Source organism: Ovis canadensis, chromosome 11 (genome assembly GCF_042477335.2).
Source record: "Ovis canadensis isolate MfBH-ARS-UI-01 breed Bighorn chromosome 11, ARS-UI_OviCan_v2, whole genome shotgun sequence".
NCBI lineage: Eukaryota > Metazoa > Chordata > Mammalia > Artiodactyla > Bovidae > Ovis > Ovis canadensis.
In genome coordinates this window covers 14092752-14108069 of record NC_091255.1, presented here as the reverse complement: position 1 = coordinate 14108069, position 15318 = coordinate 14092752, and the positions used below count along the sequence as shown (strand labels likewise).

The following is a 15318-nucleotide window of genomic DNA, read 5'->3' as shown; positions in this document are numbered from 1 at the left end:
CAATTCTTCGGCGCTCAGCTTTCTTCACAGTCCAACTCTCACATCCATACATGACCACTGGAAAAACCATAGCCTTGACTAGACGGACCTTTGCTGGCAAAGTAATGTCTCTGCTTTTGAATATGCTATCTAGGTTGGTCATAACTTTTCTTCCAAGGAGTAGGCGTCTTTTAATTTCATGGCTGCAATCACCATCTGCAGTGATTTTGGAGCCTAAAACAATGAAGTCTGACGCTGTTTCCACTGTTTCCCCACCTGTTTGCCATGAAGTGATGGGACCAGATGCCATGATCTTCGTTTTCTCGATGTTGAGCTTTAAGCCAACTTTTTCACTCTCCTCTTTCACTTTCATCAAGAGGCTTTTTAGTTCCTCTTCACTTTCTGCCATAAGGGTGGTGTCATCTGCATATCTGAGGTTATTGATATTTCTCCCGGCAATCTTGATTCCAGCTTGTGTTTCTTCCAGCCCAGCGTTCTCATGATGTACTCTTATTGATGGATATTAATTGCTCTATAACCTCTAGGAAATAATAAATGTGTCTGGTGTTTTGTTTTGCTATGTTTTACTTTTTAAAGAAAATGAAATCTGACTGATGGTTAAGGAGCAGTCTGAGAAGTCTCCTTCCTCACTGTTTGGTCCTGCAGAACACCCTGGTGCCCATGTGAATTTTGAAGACGGGGCTGGCCCTCGCCCCCAGCCTGGGTCTTCACGACGCCTGGCTCTGTGTCCAGTGCAGCCATCGCCCTCGCCTTGGCGCAGGCAGCCCACGTACCAGGCCCCCCCAACCCCCGTCCCCTGTGGGACTTGCGCGGGGCCCTGCTCCAAGGCTGTCAAGGCTGCAGCCGCAGGGCCCAGGCCTCTAGAACACCCACCACTGTCCCTATCAAGGCCTGACCATGAGCTGCTGTAGGTTCCCATTCACCCTGCAGAACTGGAGACCTCCCTGTTCTGGTCTCCAGAAACCCTGGCAAGTTCGTCCATCAGCATCTTGAGCCCTGCCTCTGTTCTCTTCGCCTGCCATCACACAGCCCGGTCTCATCTTGTAGATGAGTCAAGGGCTTTGAAAACCAAGAGTACTTTATAAAGTCTCGTTTTTGTGCTAAAGCACAACTGACTGTTAATTTCCTGCTGAGCTAAAAAACTCGCAGGCACAAAGACAAAAAGGCCTGGAGCATCTAGAAGGTTAGGAACTGTATTGTGCTATATGGTCTCAGAGGTCACTCCTAGCAATGATTTGCCTTCTGGCCGTGTCAGCTGTAAGGAAGCCACAAGCTCACAGAAACAGAGGAGTCTGAGAAAAGCGATTAGTGTAGAACAGAGTTTGAGGAAGACAAAGGGAGTGAAAACTGTGCTGGCGCTGTGGATTATAAACAGAGCGGCTTGAGTGTACCTTTGTAGGGAAGAAGGCTCCTCAAGAGAAAGATGAAAGCCAAGGACTTGACTTTATTAAATGAATGACCGTTCACTTTAGATGTGATTCGTCTGCTTAAACAAGCTATAGATGAGCAGAAGATTCTGCTTTTTGCCATGGAACCTATAACCTGATTGCTTGGTGAGATCCAGACGGCCGATTCAGAGGTTAATCCAGGTTGATTTAAGTGTAGTTCATGTTTACAGATTAGGATTCTGTCTGTGCAGAGCTGCTTTGTTGTCTGGAAAATCAGGAGACTTAGGGGGCATTTGCAGGGATGGATTTAGCTGTCATATCAGAGTAACATCAAAACCTTTTCATTTTTTTTCCTCTGTTGACAGAACAACACGGATGGACTTCAGGAACTTGCCTGTGGGGGCTTAATTTATTGCCTGGGAGTTGTGTTCTTCAAGAGCGATGGCATCATTCCATTTGCCCATGCCATCTGGCACCTGTTTGTGGCCACAGCAGCTGCAGTGCATTACTATGCCATTTGGAAATATCTTTACCGAAGTCCTACAGACTTTATGCGACATTTATGACCAATCTGTACTAGGTCTCCAAAGCAGTATTATTTCAGTTACGGCACTTAGGAGTGGGATAAGAGCTGAAAATTGCACAGAGAAAGAAAAGAAGACGACTGCACTGACTTTCTTTATATCTTTGAATATAATTACTGTGAAAGTATGAAAGCTGTGTTCTGGAATTTTCCCCCTCACAGCAAGTAAATAAGGTAGTGAATTAATTATTCATTCCATTCCACTATCATGAAGGACTCTGGAGAGACTTGGCCAACTGATGTTTACAAACCAGAATTTTGTATTTTAATTTTACAGATTTTACTACATGATTTTTCTAAATTACTAGGTCAGATTGTAAAAGTCAGTGCAATAACAAAACTTCCTTTTTAAGAGAAAATGATTTCTATCACTTTCCCATTAGCTGTTAAAGAATCATGACTAGAACTTACACTACTTTTTACCATGTTTCATCTTGGCATACGTGGTTATTTTTTAAATAGAAACTTCAGTTTTTTGTAAATTTTTAAAAAATACTTCATTGAAGCGCATCTGTGCGGTTCTTCATTCATGTGAATTTTTGCAGCAATCTGTCAACATTCCACAAATGAACAAACATTATACCTCTTCTCTGATAGTTTTATTAAGCATGGAGAAATTGCCAATTTTTAAAAACTGCAAGTTTTCCAAAACTTTCCTGCCAACCTCTGACTCTGAATTCTGTGCTGCTTTGGGCCGCATATTTGACCTAGTTTGGTTTCCCAGCGATAGAAAAGCATTTTGATATCACTTAACTTTTTCAAAAGGTTGAACTTTTTCTCTTGGCCTTTGCCATGTCTTCTTCAGGGTCTTTTCCCACAGAGGATAAGTATCCAGTCTGTATTAAGACAGGATTGCTGGCTTGGCCATCCACGGAACACTCCTGAAGAGCGTTATGAATTACAGTGAATAGTGGTCATGCCTGTCTGGTGCCCAGTGGTTAAGTTATTGTCACTTAGCTTTATCTTATCAGTTTGATAGTCATTTTAAGTTGTGGAACTAAATGGATAAATTCACATTTCTACCTTTCCTTTGCATCTCCTGATACACTTTTTATCACAGAAAAGTATTTAAAGCACTATTTGACAAACTCATGTGTCTGTTGTCCGTCAGTTATAGCCTGGCTCAGTGGAGTGATATTTAATATATTGTTTTTGGTTTTTCTTCAATGTCTTATATTAAGATTAACATATTAGTTGCTTTTTGGTTAATCTCCTGTTGGTGTTTTAATAAATAACCTTGCATTTAGATCCGGTGCTGATATTGCCTGTTTTCTAGTGATTGGGTATGATCACTGGAATTGTTAGTTTGACCGTATATTGAATTCAGTTCATTGAAATTTTGTACTGATGTAGCCTTAAAGGAAGGTTTATTTTGTGTGTGTGTGTACGTTTAGAACTCTGACTTTGGTAAATTATATGGGAATGAAGAACAGAAGAACTGCCTTTTGCTGATGAATTCTTAAATAGGCAAAAGTGATAGTTGCTCAGTCATGTCCGACTCTCTGCAACCCCAAATAGGCAAGGTGCCCAGTGAAAACACCAACCAGACCATCCCTTCTGCATGGTTCTGAACATCTGGATGCCTCTTGTTTTTTGTGTATATTTAATTTTAAGTATATTAACTTTTGTCGATTCATTTGAAGTCTGCTGAAAAGTACCACTGTCAAAACCACTAAAGTGTATGTAAAAAATTGTGCTGTAGACTAAAATAAAATTGTTACTTGGACTTGTTCCACTGTCTCTAAATTAGATGACTGTGAAAATGATAATGCATTTTTGAACGCCTGAGCTCATCTAGCATGTGTAATTTGTATACTAGCCTTTTTTTCTCTCTCTTTTTTTTTTTGAAAAATCAGGATGGGAAGAAAAACAAATGTACCCTGTCATCTACAATTTTCTAGTCCACTTTTTAATAATTGAATTGCCAGAACCAGTACAAACATTAAAGCACATTTTCAGCTTAAAATATGCTAGTCTGGGCCTAAGGATTATAAATTTTATAAATGATGTTACCGAGAGAAGCCTTTTGGTTTAGTTTATATAATATCCTGTAAGATTGAACTTAACACGCTTTTTTGTTACCAAGCAGACACATACTGTAAGTGAGTAACAACTCTTGAGTGTTGGATTTCATTCTCCCTCTTCTGCAGGGTAGGAAACAGTCAGGCTTACCTGCCTTGTGCTCATTCAGGGAGCTGGGACAGGAACCCAGGTTCTCTCCAGTTCTGAAGCCTCCTGTTCACTTTGCATCACAGCATTGTCAGAGTTAGCAAGAACAAATGGATCAAAAACTTGAACTGAAAATTCGTCAGCATAATCATGGAAAAGACAACAATTTTCACACAGTTTAGAACCTCAGTAAACCCTCACGCAAACCTCTGTCAAATCTATTTGAAGATTGGGTGTCTTGAGGTTTTGTTTAGAATTCTGTTGTCTAGTCCACCAGGACTTCCTGGAGCATCTCTTCCTGGAGCATCTGCTCACTCTGTGTATCTCCTTCTTTATCAGTTGTTGTTCAGTCGCTCATTTGTGTCCAGCTCTTTGTGGCCCCATGGACAGCAGCATGCCAGGCGTCCCTGTCCATCACCAACTCCCGGAGTTTACTCAAACTCAGGTCGATCGAGTTGGTGATGCCATCCAACCATCTCATCCTCTGTCGTCCCCTTCTCCTCCTGCCTTCAATCTTTCCCAGCATCAGGGTCTTTTCAAATGAATCAGCTTTTCATGTCAGGTGGCCAAAGTATTGGACTTTCAGCTTCAGCATCAGTCCTTCCAGTGAACATTCAGGACTGATTTCCTAAAGGGTGGACTGGTTGGATCTCCTTGCTATCCAAGGGACTCTATAGAGTCTTCTCTAGCATCCCAATTTTAAAGCATCAATCCTTATCAGTACCTCCAGCCTAAACTTTTCTGAAGGCCAGACCTCTCTAATCAACTGCCTCTTCCCCACCTCCAGTACATTTTCCTCACCCAGTCCCAAGCTGAGGTCATTCTCTTCATTCCCCCACCAAACCCATTTCTCTGAAATATCCTGTCCTGGTTGATAGCATGGCCATAGCCATGTACATCCTTCATTTCTCTGACTGGACCCCCCAACCCCCCAGATTCAACCAGGCAGCCAGAGCTGTCACCTCCACCTCAAGCCCAGCTCCCTGATCTGATTCCTCACCCCATTTCACACTGCGGCTCCCTACAAAGCCCTAGATAGTGATTCTCAGACTATTGTAGCCACTTCCTCGTGTACCCGCCACCAGTCACACTCAACAGACAAGCTCATCCTCCACGCTTACCAGCGTCATCCCCCTGAAAGAATGAGGTTGTCTCTCCCCTGCTTCAGGACTGCCACTGACGGCTGTATAGGTCTGTATGGTTCAGGCCTCCTTCTTGTGGCCTCTTCACATGCTCAGTTCAGTTCAGTCGCTCAGTTGTGTCCAACTCTTTGCAATCCCATGGACTGCAGCACGCCAGGCCTCCCTGTCCATCACTAACTCCCAGAGTTCACTCAAACTCATGTCAATCAAGTCGGTGATGCCATCCAACCATCTCATCCTCTGTAGTCCCTTCTCTTCCCACTTTCAGTGTTTCCCAGCATCAGGGTCTTTTCCAATGAGTGGAAAAGTACTGGAGCTTCAACTTCAGTACTGGTGGCCAAAGTACTGGAGCTTCAACTTCAGCATCAGTCCTTCCAATGAATATTCAGGGTTGATTTCCTTTAGGATTGATTGGTTCCATCTCCTTGCAGTCCAAGGGCCTCTAAAGAGTCTTTTCTAGTACCACAGTTCAAAAGCATCAATTCTTCAGCACTCAGCCTTCTTTATAGTCCAACTCTCACATCCATACATGACTACCAGAAAAACCATAGCCTTGACTAGATGGACGTTTGTTGACAAAGTAATGTCTCTGCTTTTTAATATGCTGTCTAGGTCGGTCATAACTTTTCTTCCAGGGAGCAAGCGTCTTTTAATTTCATGCTGACTCTTCCTTATTCTCTCCCTGATTGGACCCCGCGGACTAGCCCCGTGACATCTTGCCCTCACGGCGCCTTGGTACCTGTGGTTTCACACCCGCTCTTCCTCGGCTTGGAAGGCCTTTACTCCCAGCCAGTACCCTGCCCAGGGAGCATCTGCTGGTCCAGACCTCCACCCGTGCCCCCAGGCTCCGGCCCCGTGCATCCTCCCGGTTGGGCCTCAGCACCGCCGCCCGTTTCTGGCCCCGTCCTTTGCCCTGGGCAGCGTTTGTCTGTCTGCCCTCTCTGTGGCCGGGACCGCCCCTCTGCAGGCAGGAGCTGAGTCTCACCCAGCTCCGTCCACAGCGCAGCGCCACCCTCACAGCAGAAGTGGAAAGAGGCCTGGGAATGAGAGTGGAAAGGGAGGGGCAGGTTGGAGGGTGGTGTCGTGCACAAGAAAGACAACATAAAGTGTTTTCAGGACACACTTGCTCTGCCCAGTGGCTCTGGTCCCTGAAAGCCAATGTGGCTCTCACCGACTGGCTTCCCTGACCAAGGGTCGCTAGAACATTCATAGAAACTACAATTAAAGTTGATGAGAAACTGGCATGGAAACATGAGACAGTCTGTCCTAAATAAGGGAAAATCCAAGCTAGATTACCGAAGGGCTCAAAGGACCAACTACCCATCATTTAAAAGACACAAGTGCCACGATGTTCATTGCAGCACTGTTTACAATAGCCAGGTCATGGAAGCACCCTGGTTGTCCATCAGCAGATGACTGAATCAGAAGTTGTGGGCATATAGACAATGGGATATTACTCAGCCATAGAAAGGAATGAATTTGAGTCGGTTGAACTGAAGTGGATGAACCTAGAGCCTATTATACAGAGTACAGTAAGTCAGAAAGGGGAATATTGTATACTGACACATATATGGAGAAGACTCTTGAGAGTCCCTTGGACTGCAAGGAGATGGCTCATTGGAAAAGACTCTGATGCTGGGAGGGATTGGGGGCAGGAGGAGAAGGGGACAACCGAGGATGAGATGGCTGGATGGCATCACTGACTCGATGGACGTGAGTCTGAGTGAACTCCGGGAGATGGTGATGGACAGGGAGGCCTGGTGTGCTGCGATTCATGGGGTCACAAAGAGTCGGACACGACTGAGAGACTGAACCGAACACATATATATGGAATCAAGAAAAGCGGTGCTGATGAACCTGTTTGTGGGGCAGGGATGGAGGTGTGGACGTGGAGAGTGGACTTGCGGATGCGGCAGGGCAGGGAGAGGGTGGGACGAACTGAGAGAGTAGCGCTGAAACATAGACACTATGGTGTGGAGAACAGACAGCTGGCAGGAAGCTGCTGTGTAACACAGGAGCTCAGTGCTCAGTGACGACCTAGAGGGGAGGGATGCCGGCGGGACGGGAGGGAACTTCCAGAGGGAGGGGACACACGGATACCTTTGGCTGATTCACGTTGGACAGCAGAAACAAACACGACACTCTAAGGCCACTATCCTCCAACTGAAACTAAATTTATAAAAGTCTGGAAAGCTGTTCTGCCTCTCCTGCATCCCTCTGGTCCTCTTTTCTGCATGTAATAATAAACTGAAATAACACTTGGTTCTGCAACCCATGAGCCTCAGTGCAGACTGCCCTCAATTAGAATGAGTCCACTCATCCTAATGCTTCATCATATATTTTCTGCCATTCTTTCCCCGCTATTTAAGGAATTTGGTTTTTGTTTTGTACAGTTGTAAATATGCCACAATATGCAATTATGTAACAGCTTTTTCCTGCTTATTATATTATAAACATTTAAATTATTATATAGCTTTCGTAGCCAAAATTTTTAATGGCTCCATCATCTTTCCAGACCAGACATGCAGCCTGTTTTAGTCATGAACTAATTGGGGGGGTTTAGATTCAGATTTTTCATTACTGTAAATAGTGCTGTATGAACAGCTTTGCATACAGTTTTGTCCCTGTTTGTGACTGGGTCTTTGAGATTATAATAAGAAACAATTGAGTACTTCTATGTCTGGGGGACTGATACTGTGCTAGTTAGTTACATGGACTGTCTCACTCTTTACAAAAAACCGTATGCGTAGATAATTTTATTATCTCCATTTTACAGATTAGAAAACAAGCACAGATAAATGAATTTCCTTGCTCAAGATAAGTGTCAGAGCCAGATTAAACCCAGGGATCCTGGAGTCTTAGTGTTTTCATTCTCAAGAGTGCAATCCCTGGGTCAAAGTTTTCTTAATGGGTTTACCCAAAGTGAAAGTGAACGTTGCTCTGTCCTGTCCAACTCTTTTAGACCCCACAGACATACAGTCCAGGGAATTCTCCAGGCCAGAATACTAGAGTGGGCAGCCTTTCCCTTCTCCAAGGGATCTTCCCAACCCAGGGATCAAACCGGGGTCTCCTGCACTGCAGGCGAATTCTTTACCAACTGAGCCACTGGGGAAGCCCAAAGGAAGACCTTTTACAAACAAGACTCATTCCAAACCTCCAGATTTTTGCTTGACATTTCCAGGTTGTGTCTGCTCTTCTTATGTGCCAATTAGATGGAAAGTGAAAGAGGAAAATTTCCAAATGAAACTGACCTCGAAGAAGCCGATTCGCTTCCTTCCTTGGGAAGCAAAATAAAGTTTCCCAAGAGGACCTGAGAAATGTTTTTAGTTTAACAAGGTTAGAATTACTGCCTTCGCGTCTCTGCTGCTTTTGCTAGTTGGCACAGACAGTGCCAGCCTCTTACCTTATGCGCCTCTTCCTCCTACATGTTCCCTGTCATGATCAGCGGGGTGATTTTTCCAAGAAGCAGTGCCACCGTGCAGTCTAGGCGCTTGCAAACCAAGTCAAAACTGTTCCCATCAGGAGCCTGTCCAACACAACAGCTCTCTCGTTCTCCTACACAATTCACTGTCCCTCAGACTTTCCCTGCACTTGGAAGCCAAGGTGAAACAACTGGCCAGGCTTCAGGAGGGCCTTGGGAAACGCTCTCAGCCCCACCTGGGAGAGGTTGCAGCTCCCCCCTGCTATTCCGTGCCAGATCAAACTTACGACACCCAAACCATGTCAGCCACCGAAAAGGTCAGGAAATGCTATTCCTCAAAAAGATTTGGTTCTTTTAAAACATGAGTGTTTTCTGATCTCATCTGCAAGCTGCGTATTGAGTTGGCATGGGTCAGCCAGCCTGGGACAGATTGCCAGTGAAGATGAGCTTCAGTAAATCCCTCATGACCTTGGAGCCTCCATGCCCACCTGCAGAAGGAAGTCCAGGACCTCCCTCAGGGTGCAGCCCCAGGATGAAATGATACCCCCGAAGTGCCTAATTCATGCATTCTGGCATATGACTGGCACTAGACAAATGGCCTCCCCATATGGCTGAGCTTTTCAAACAATATAGCCCACCTGCAGAGATTTTCAAGCAGAAGCAACCTGGAGGAACAGTTAGTAGTGCTCTTAAAAAGTCTCCTGCACTTTTTAGCTCTTAAAAGCTCATGGGACTGTGGCTGAAGCTAAACTGAGGCAGGCGGACACCCCTGGCTTTCTAGCGGTTTATCCAGAGCACTATGTGGACAAAGGGTGGGCAAGGAAAGCTGGACAGTTTTCCTTCTGTGCCCAGTGGGGAACATGCACCCTCCACTTAGTCAACCCAAAGGCGCCCGGTTGACTGGGCCACAGTCCCGGGCAGCAATGTGGTCCCCGCCTGCTGCTACATGTGCCACTTTGGAGGCTCACCTACCAGACCCACCTTTGATGGCTTGTTAAAGGATCAGTTCTAGGAACTTCCCTGGTGGTTCAGAGGTTAAGAATCCGCCTGCCAATGCAGAGGACATAGGTTCAGTCCTTGGTCGAGGAAGGTCCCCCACGCCACCGCTGCTGCTGCTGCTACGTCGCTTCAGTCGTGTCCAACTCTGTGCGACCCCATAGACGGCAGCCCACCAGGCTCCCCTGTCCCTGGGATTCTCCAGGCAAGAACACTGGAGTGGGTTACCATTTCCTGCCCCAATGCATGAAAGTGAAAAGTGAAAGTGAAGTTGCTCAGTCGTGTCCGACTCTTAGCTACCCCTTGGACTGCAGCCTACCAGGCTCCTCCAGCCAGGGGATTTTCCAGGCAAGAGTACTGGAGTGGGGTGCCACGCCGCAGGGCAAGTAAACTCATGAGCCTCAGCTGCTGAGCCCCGAGCCCTAGATCCTGGGCCGCACACAAGCAGCCACCCCAGGGAAGAGCCACCAGAGCCCAGCCAGAGAGCTGCCCTGCCCACCACAGAGAGAGCCCTCGAGCAGTGACCAGGGCCCAGGGCAGCCACAGAGAAACAACTGAGGGACTTCTAAAAATGACAATGCAGTTGCATTGTCAACTGCAATATACAATGTCTCCTCCGTCTTGTCTCTTTTCCCCTGAAGTTGCACGTTCATCCATCAACTGTTTGAAAGAGAAAGTGTTAGTCACTCAGTTGTGTCCAGCTGGAGTGGGTAACCATTCCCTTCTCCCAGGGATATTCTGACCCAGGGAGCAAACCCAGGTCTCCTGCATTGCAGGCAGATTCTTTACTGTCTATTGTTGTTCAGTCACTCAATTGTGTCTGACTCTTTGCAACCCCACAGACTGCAGCAGGCCAGGCTCTCCTGTCCTTCACCATCTCCCAGAGTTTACTCAAACTCATGTCCATTGAGTCGGTGATGCCATCCAACCATCTCATCCTCTGTCATCCCCTTCTCCTCCTGCCCTCAATATTTCCCAGCATCAGGGTCTTTTCAAATGAATCAACTCTTCGCATGAGGTGGCCAAAGTACTGAAGTTTCAGCTTCAACATCAGTCCTTCCAATGAACACCCAGGACTGATCTCCTTTAGGATGGACTGGTTGGATCCCCATGCAGTCCAAGGGACTCCCAACAGTATTCTCCAGCACCATAGTTCAAAAGCATCGATTCTTTGGTGCTCAGCTTTCTTTATGGTCCAACTCATGTCTGAGCCACTATCAACTGTTTCCTGGGTATCACATCTGTGCTAGAGACTGATCTCCTACTGCGGATGCTATAAAAAGACAGAACTCCTGCCTGTCACTCCGGCCAGATGATCCCCTGGCTCCACTCCTTTATCTGGTTCCAAGGCCTTAGTGGAGTTTTGCTGACCTGTTTTCTGGCACTTTCCAAATGACAGTGACCAGTGAACATGCCAGTGTGAGCAGACAGGTAGGAAATGGCTGCTTTAACTAGCTTTTCAACAGCTGTCTTATTCAGGGGAGTAGATTTCCATCTGCTGGGCCAGATTCAAATCCTCTGTCTGAAAATCAGCTGTTGCTTTGGAAGAGCACGCCTTAGAGGAAGCCTGTGTGAAGTCTGCTCTCAGAGCCTCCCTGCACTCCAGAAGCTCGGAAGTGAGTCAGGCGCTTTTGAAGCAGGCTTTCCCCAGCCTCCTGGGCAGTGGTGAGGTGTGAGAGACACCTGCCCGCTGAGACGTTTCCTTTGGCGCTGACAGTAAGTTGTGTCTGTGCTCTCCAGGCCCCCGTGTTCACCTGGGGAGAGGACTTGGCCACAAATTAGTAATTATAATACAGCCTAATCACAGTGTTTGTACTGGCTGCTATTATTGGAAGAGGAGTGATTAACCCTGCCCAGGGGAGTCCGAAGTCCTCCCCGTAGAGGCAGTTTCAGCTGAAACGTGCAGGGTGTGTGGGGACTTACTAGGGAGATGAGAAATAAGGGGGCAGTGGGTAGAGACAGGAGAGATGACAATCTGGGCACGGGGAAAGAATGAGCAGGGGCGCGTGGCAGCAGACAGTCCGACGGGTTTCCTAAACAGCATGGGTGCTCCTGAGAAACCCCGCGTGGGGCCTCTGGAGGGAAGATGATGCTGACTGCAGATAGAAGCAGCAGCTTGTGTGATTGCCTACTAAGGGCCTGTTGTACAGGACCTCTCGGGAGGAGAGAGGGCGTGATGCTGAGCAGAGCGCTGTGGGACTCCCAGGAACAATGGCCTTTTTGTTCACCATTTCTTATAGGCAAGACTCCAGCCTCCATGACCTTCTCTGAGTTCCAAAAGAGCAGATTCAAACAGTTGCTAATCAAGGGAGGAGCAGCCACAAAACCACAGGATTAAAGGAAAACTCATCAAGATTAGGAGATTGGACCACCTGGACCCTGCACACACCCTAATGCTGTCAGCAGCCCCACCCTTCTGAAACTTGCAGAAAACAGAAGTAGGCTATCACTGCCTTGATCCTTATCGCATTCGCCTGCCTAGATAGACAATCTCTTTCTATGCAGGTTACCATGGTGGCTCAGTGGTAATGAATCTGACTGCCAAAGTGGGTTTGATCCCTGGGTTGGGAAGATCCCCTGGAGAAGGAAATGGCAACCCACTTCAGTATTCTTGCCTGGGAAATCTCATGGACAGAGAAACCTGGCAGGCTGCAGTCCATGGGGTCACAAAAGAGTCAGACATGAATCCGTGACTAAACAACACCACTTCACCAGGAAAGGGGCACAATTCTTGAGGCACTATCCTACTGTGTACCCCCTTAGCCTGGCAAAGAAATAAAGCCACTCTTTCCTTCTCCATAACTGTATCTGTATTTCTCTTTCTCATTAGTGCACAGAGAGCCAAAATTTTGACAAAAGGAGGGTGGGGCACTCATCTGTTCCTCTGGCAATTGAGGAAGATGACCCTGTATGCATGTGAAGTGTTCTGCAGCAAACTCCTAGATGGGTTTCTTTGTTCCAATATTTCTGGGTTTCCTTTTCCCATTTTCAACCCCTCCTAAGCACATAATACCTTAGAATTCTTATGGGTGGCAAATATTCCATGGTTCATCTGACCTGAAGCTCCAATACTTTGGCCACGTGATGCAAAGAGCTGACTCATTGGAAAAGACCCTGATGCTGGGAAAGATTGAAGACAGGAAGAGAAGGATGAGATGGTTGGATGGCATCACCGACTCGATGGACATGAGTCTGAGCAAACTCCAGGAGATGGTGAAGGACAGGGAAGCCTGGCGTGCTGCAGTCCATGGGGTCACAAACAATCAAACACAACTGAGTGACTGAGCAACATCTGAGGTTATTGTATAAAAGTTGAAATAACACCTGGTAAAAGTAAGCTATGAGTTGGTCGGAAGGGTCTTCCGACACTGGGGACTGTCATCCTTTGCTGTGGACGTAGATAATCAAGATCTGAAGGTATTATGGAGACCGTCAGCATCCAGGCATCCAATGCATTCAACAAAGCGTGAGCCCCTCCGACATGCCAGATGCCGTTCCAGGTACTGGGGATACAGTGAATTCCTGCCTCATGGGACTGACATTCTCCTGGAGGAGAACGGGACTATAAACAAAATGTACAAGTAAACGGCATGGCAGATGGTGTCGGGAGGAAGGAGAGAGGCGGGGGGCATGGGGACGGGTGGGCCTGTACTCACAGACAGGCACTCTCTGGGAGGGGCGACTGTAAGGACCCGCGGTGCCGATTCCCGCAGCGAAAGGCCTTCCTGGGGAGGGACTGCACAGGCACAGAGGGGGCCGGGAGGAGCCCTGTGAGCAGGGAACACTCGGCAACCAAGTCAGAGAGGCTGACAGAGCCCATCTCCTTTGACCGAGCTCTATTCAGCCTCCCGAGTTCCCTTTCTGACAAGTCCCTGACCTCGGGCTCTGTCCTTGGCCTGTTTAGTCCAGTCTTAGCAGGAATCCTGCTGGGTCAGTTAAAGGGAAAAGCCTTACCCTTGGGAGCTAATGAAATTCCTCATCCCCCGGCACTGGTATCTTACAACCCTGGCCTGCTCGGTCATTATCCACCCGCTGACCACCCCACTCCTGCCCCCAGCCCCGTTCCTTGACTGGAACTTCCTCCCAGTCATTGTATTGAGCTTAGTGGCCCTTACTCCAAAACCCCATTGCAGTAGCCTCTGAAACTCTGCCTACTCCTCTTTAACAAAGGTCATGGATTATTTTTCCTTTAAAAGGGGAACTGAATGGCGGATATACAGGGCTTTGGAAGCCACTGTAAGGTCTGTAGGCACATGTTTGGTGTTGTGATTAGCACTGGAATTCTTTGAGGGATCTTCTAGAGAGATCCCAGTGCTGCGCTCTCAATAATGAACTGAGTCTGGGCTCCTAAATAGCAGAAAAGCACAGGTGCAAGACCCCGGGTCTTGGTTTATCTTTAAAATGCAGATTTTAGCAATAAAACCAATCTTGGAAGATAGTCAAACACTGTAAAAGTACTAATTTAAAAATGAGCACCAATCTTAGAAATAAAACGTGGGCCCGTGTATTTCCTCGCAAGCAGCCTTGAACTGTCTGATTGTTTAAGAAGGAGATTCGAAGACTTTCTCCCCTACCTGCCCTCACCTCCACCCCTCCCTAGCTGATCTTTGCTCCCGGAAAAGAAAGCTGCTTTGTGCAGTGTTTTATCTCTCTTCTGCCCATTGATTTAACTTGCTTCTGTGGTGGCCTCAGTGGTGGAAATCTACCCTGTGTCTGGCCCAAGTCTATCTTTTTTCCTTATCAGCTTTAGCAACTTGAGCCAGTGAGAGATAAAGGCCTGGCTCTTCACAGATCTTTGGAGGCTGTGACCTGGCCGGTGGAAAAGAGAGGAATAAGTGACTTGAATGAGCCTTGATGTCCTCTGTTTGAAAAGAGAGATTATGCTGTCCCCTCCTAGGGCTATGGTGAGATTATTTGCATGAAATGTCTAACACAGGACCTGACAATCAGGAGGCGCTGAATTCCATTCCCAAAAGTTCTTCCTCATCAGAGGTGCCCTGGAGAATGTGGACTAGCTCCTGGCTAGGAACACCACCCTTATGGCAGAAAGCAAAGAAGAACTAAAGAACCTCTTGAGGAAAGTAGAAGAGGAGAGTGAAAAAGTTGGCTTAAATCTCAACATCCAGAAAACTAAGATCATGGCATCTGGTCCTATCACTTCCTGGCAAATAGATGGGGAAACAATGGAAACAGTGAGAGACTTTGAGGGGCTCCAAAATCACTGCAGATGGTGATTGCAGCCATGAAATTAAAAGATGCTTGCTCCTTGGAAGAAAAGCTATGACCAACCTAGACAGCATATTAAAAAGCAGAGACGTTACTTTGCCAACAAAGGTCCTTCTAGTCAAAGCTATGGTATTTCCAGTAATCATGTATGGATGTGACAGTTGGACTATAACTATGGTGTTGGAGAAGACTCTTGAGAGTCCCTTGGATTGCAAGGAGATCCAACCAGTCCATCCTAAAGGAAATCAGTCCTGAATTTTCATCGCAAATACTGATGCTGAAGCTGAAACTCCAGTATTTTGGCCACCCGATGTGAAGAGCGGACTCATTGGAAAAGACCCTGATGCTGGGAAAGATTGAAGGCGGGAAGAGAAGGGGACAACAGAGGATGAG

General features: G+C 46.8%; 1 protein-coding gene across 4 annotated transcripts in view; it reads left to right on the top strand.

Annotated features, from left to right (window-relative positions):
- The window catches only part of MMD (monocyte to macrophage differentiation associated), a 40474-nt gene extending 27968 nt beyond the window's left edge, over positions 1 to 12506 (top strand). For 2 of the 4 annotated variants that reach the window (XM_069602525.1, XM_069602526.1), the window contains one exon: positions 1754 to 3717. In XM_069602525.1, the coding sequence (XP_069458626.1) occupies positions 1754 to 1954 (201 nt within the window). In that variant the 3' untranslated portion in view covers positions 1955 to 3717. Of the gene's footprint in view, positions 1 to 1753; positions 3718 to 8463; positions 8619 to 11939 lie in introns of those variants that run through there. The other 2 variants (XM_069602529.1, XM_069602528.1) reach the window with 2 other exon arrangements.
- The last annotated feature ends 2812 nt before the right edge of the window (positions 12507 to 15318 follow it).